The following is a 3,573-nucleotide window of genomic DNA, read 5'->3' as shown; positions in this document are numbered from 1 at the left end:
AAGAGTGGTAAACTGGTTTTTCAATAAGCCGTCTTGTCATTAAGACATGGACCACCTCTGACTGGAGGTGTGATTTCTCTTGTACTGCTAGTAACCCAAGGGTGCACATGTTCCAACACTGGGCTGTTTTTAATGTGGTCATGATGGTAGTACTGATGTGAGAAAATGATAGGTAGTGAAAAATTCTAACTGAATCTCTCTCTCTCCTTATTTTCATGTGTGAAAGGACCCCGGGACCAAGGATCACGCCATGATTCTGGTACGCATTGAGGATGTGGACTTTGAAATGAAGGGAAAGAATTAGGAGCCTTTAGTTCAGTGTAGCCAGTATAGCTTGACTTGGGGGAGGGATGAGAAGGCACATGCCAGAGTAACCTCAGGGACTTGTGGTGTGCTCAGAGTTGCGTAAGAATCCTTACGTTCAGGATTCTTAAAGGGTAGCTAAAAGAGTATGGTTCAAGCTGAGTAACTGCCTGAAGGCTATGAGCAGGCTTGGAAGCCAGTGTTCTGATCAGCACAGGATTGGGTCCCTAAGCACTGTCCCAAGTTTGCATTTAAAACAGCAGAATCCAACAGGCACCACACACACCATTTGCTGGAGGAGTAGTTTGAGCACACGATGTAGAAGCTGTAGAGGGCTTACAGTGGGAAGCAAAAAGCTTTGGTCTGCCCTGAATGCCAAAGATGACGGAAATGGTGTGTCTCACTCTTTGTTTTGCAGCTGGCGAGCAGGATAACTCTGATAATAACACAATCTTTGTCCAGGGACTTGGTGAAAATGTAACCATTGAGTCGGTAGCAGAGTACTTCAAGCAGATTGGCATCATCAAGGTAAGTAGGGGCTTGCAAGAGGGGCTGCGATTTTAGTAGGTTGTCATGTGTTTCTTTGGTAGTTGACAGCTCGGACAAAATGGATCGTCTGAGGCATCCTTCAGAGTCTGAAAAGTCAAGTGGTTTCTAGACTGAACACAATTTTTTTGGGGGGGGGATTAGATCAAGAACAGCTGGGTGGCAGTGATGATCATTCCTCCCAGTCATTAAAATAGTGTTGTGTTTGAGTATTTGCAGGCGCATTTCAGCAAGCTAATGTTTAAGGCTACTTGAAAAACAACATTACTCAGCAAATATAAAGCTAAACAGTTGTAGATTGGAGTTGCCATAGTTCAACATAAAAGTGACATTTGTCGAGCAGTGTGGTTTCTGATGCTTGTTTTTGCAGACAAACAAGAAAACTGGACAACCGATGATCAACTTGTATACAGACCGTGAGACGGGAAAGCTTAAAGGAGAGGCCACAGTTTCCTTTGATGATCCCCCGTCTGCAAAGGCAGCTATTGACTGGTTTGATGGTAAGTTGCTGGCTTTGAATGATAATGATCTCAGCTGTGTTTGTAAGGCAGGTATAAATGTGGAAGATGGCAGATATTAATGGTGGAAAAGTTCCCCTGTGGGTTAAATTGAGCAGATGTAATTTCTCTCTGCTTTCCTTTATGCAGGAAAGGAATTCTCAGGCAACCCTATCAAAGTTTCCTTTGCCACCCGGAGGGCAGACTTCACCCGAGGAGGTGGCAATGGACGTGGAGGAAGAGGCCGTGGTGGTAGAGGAGGAGGTATGTGCTATTGCTAAGAACTAGGAGAGTGTTTCGTTTATGGTAGAACTTGATACAATTCACAGGGGAGGAGGAAATTGTCCTTTGGGCAGCTTTGGGACATCCTGCTGTGTAGTAGTTCTAGAAAAGAATATGGGTCAAGCAGATTGTTTTTGTTTTCCCCGCTTAAAGAGCATTAGTTGTGCATGCACACACAAGAAACCAATCTGACATGGCGGCCCACCTTGAACATCAGTAAGAAATAGCATTTTCTCAGAGAAGTCTTCTCAGCTGGCAGTTGTCATGAATTTTTTTCCCTTCTCTCCAGGACCCATGGGCCGTGGCGGATTTGGTGGTGGTGGTGGTGGAGGAGGCGGTAGCAACAGCGGCTCCAGTGGAGGCAACAGGGGTGGCTTCCCCAGTGGAGGAGGGGGCCAGCAGCGTGCAGGAGACTGGAAATGTCCCAACCCGTAAGCAGCATACTTCAGTTATTTTGAGTGGTGGCCAGTACAGTCTTGCCAATATCCATGCTACTGATGCAAGTGGGGGGGGGGACTCAAGTCTCAGTCTCTTTCCTTTTCTCTTGGCAACCCCTCTGCTCTCCGTTTGCTCTAGGACATGCGAGAATATGAATTTCTCATGGCGTAATGAATGCAATCAGTGTAAAGCACCAAAACCAGATGGTCCTGGAGGAGGAGGACCACACATGGGTGAGTAGCGTATAGATATGTTCATGAAACATCTCGAAGCATTGTCTCTCATTGTACCATGAAGAACAAATATGCTTGCCAGTGGGGTGCATATCTCTTGATGATCTCCTGCTTGCTTTGCTGTGCGAGGAAGAAGCTACCTTTTTTACCAGCGATTGTTTTGTCAAGTTCAGTCAGTCGTCTTCACCTTTGGTATAGTGTGAAGGAGGGCACCACTTGTGTTCAAGATAGTAGCATAATCTCAACCTTTTGTTGTTTTCTCTTCCTTGCCAGGAGGAGGATTTTGTGAAGAGCGACGTGGGGGCCGTGGGGGCTTTGATCGAGGTGGTTTCCGTGGAGGCAGAGGCGGAGACCGGGGAGGATTCAGAGGTGGAAGAGGTGGAGACAGAGGCAACTTTGGACCAGGAAAAATGGATTCCAGGTAAGGATTACTTTGGCAAGACTGAGACTGTTGGAAACAAGTAATTGTGTTCTGGGAAAAGGATCGTGGGCTGGATCACAGACTGATTGGATCTGTGTCCTGCATCTTTCACTTATGTAAAACCTGTATGTCTGTCTTATCCCAGTTTGGTTGTATGTTTCTAACCATATGATGAGCCAAGTGACATAAAACTACTACAAGTCTTGAATTTAAAATTTTCCATTTTCTCTTCGCAGAGGAGACCACAGACAAGACCGCCGCGAGAGGCCCTATTGAGCCTGTACAGAATCCCAGACCATGTGAATTTATAAACTTTTTAAATTTCGTATGATGTCCGCGCTTTGTTGCAAGTTTGTGTACTCCTTTTTCCGTTTGTGTATAAACTTTGTATTCCCTTTTGGATTTTTTGTTGCCTGTATTTGAAAGTAATCCCATACCTTTATAAATGAAAACGTTTTAGTCATGTGCATAACTTCTCAGTAGGGTGGGGAGGGATAGGCAGCTTCAGAAATAAAATACATTTTTCAGTCAATACTGAAAATAGCATGAGCATTTTGTTCATTTCTGCAGCAGATACAAAATTAAAAGTCTTCTAGAATGGCACTGTTTCTTTCATGGAAAAACATTTTATTTTGCATTTAGTCTAATTTACATGTCAGTAACATTCTACTTGAAAACATTGTTTTGAAAATGGTTTACCCATACTACAAGTATCTCAGCTGTAATTACAGCATTAAAAGGTTTTAATATGGTGCTGAGATAATAATAGTATAAAAGATAGAGAAAATAACCAGAATAGAATAGTAAAGAGAATTATAAATAGACATAACTTCAAAAAATTCTCAGGTTTCTC

General features: G+C 43.6%; 1 protein-coding gene across 1 annotated transcript in view; it reads left to right on the top strand.

Moving 5' to 3' along the window:
- Positions 1–3,318, top strand: part of FUS (FUS RNA binding protein) — an 11,865-nt gene extending 8,547 nt beyond the window's left edge. Inside the window, exons 8-15 of the mRNA XM_015422639.1 lie at positions 227–259; positions 722–831; positions 1,220–1,349; positions 1,497–1,610; positions 1,918–2,059; positions 2,205–2,299; positions 2,573–2,720; positions 2,957–3,318. Coding sequence (XP_015278125.1) covers positions 227–259; positions 722–831; positions 1,220–1,349; positions 1,497–1,610; positions 1,918–2,059; positions 2,205–2,299; positions 2,573–2,720; positions 2,957–2,996 — 812 coding nt within the window. The 3' untranslated portion in view covers positions 2,997–3,318. The remainder of the gene's footprint in view (positions 1–226; positions 260–721; positions 832–1,219; positions 1,350–1,496; positions 1,611–1,917; positions 2,060–2,204; positions 2,300–2,572; positions 2,721–2,956) is intronic.
- The last annotated feature ends 255 nt before the right edge of the window (positions 3,319–3,573 follow it).

This window comes from Gekko japonicus, unplaced genomic scaffold, assembly GCF_001447785.1.
Source record: "Gekko japonicus isolate JY-2015 unplaced genomic scaffold, Gekko_japonicus_V1.1 scaffold1980, whole genome shotgun sequence".
NCBI lineage: Eukaryota > Metazoa > Chordata > Lepidosauria > Squamata > Gekkonidae > Gekko > Gekko japonicus.
This window is presented reverse-complemented; position numbering and strand designations above follow the sequence as displayed.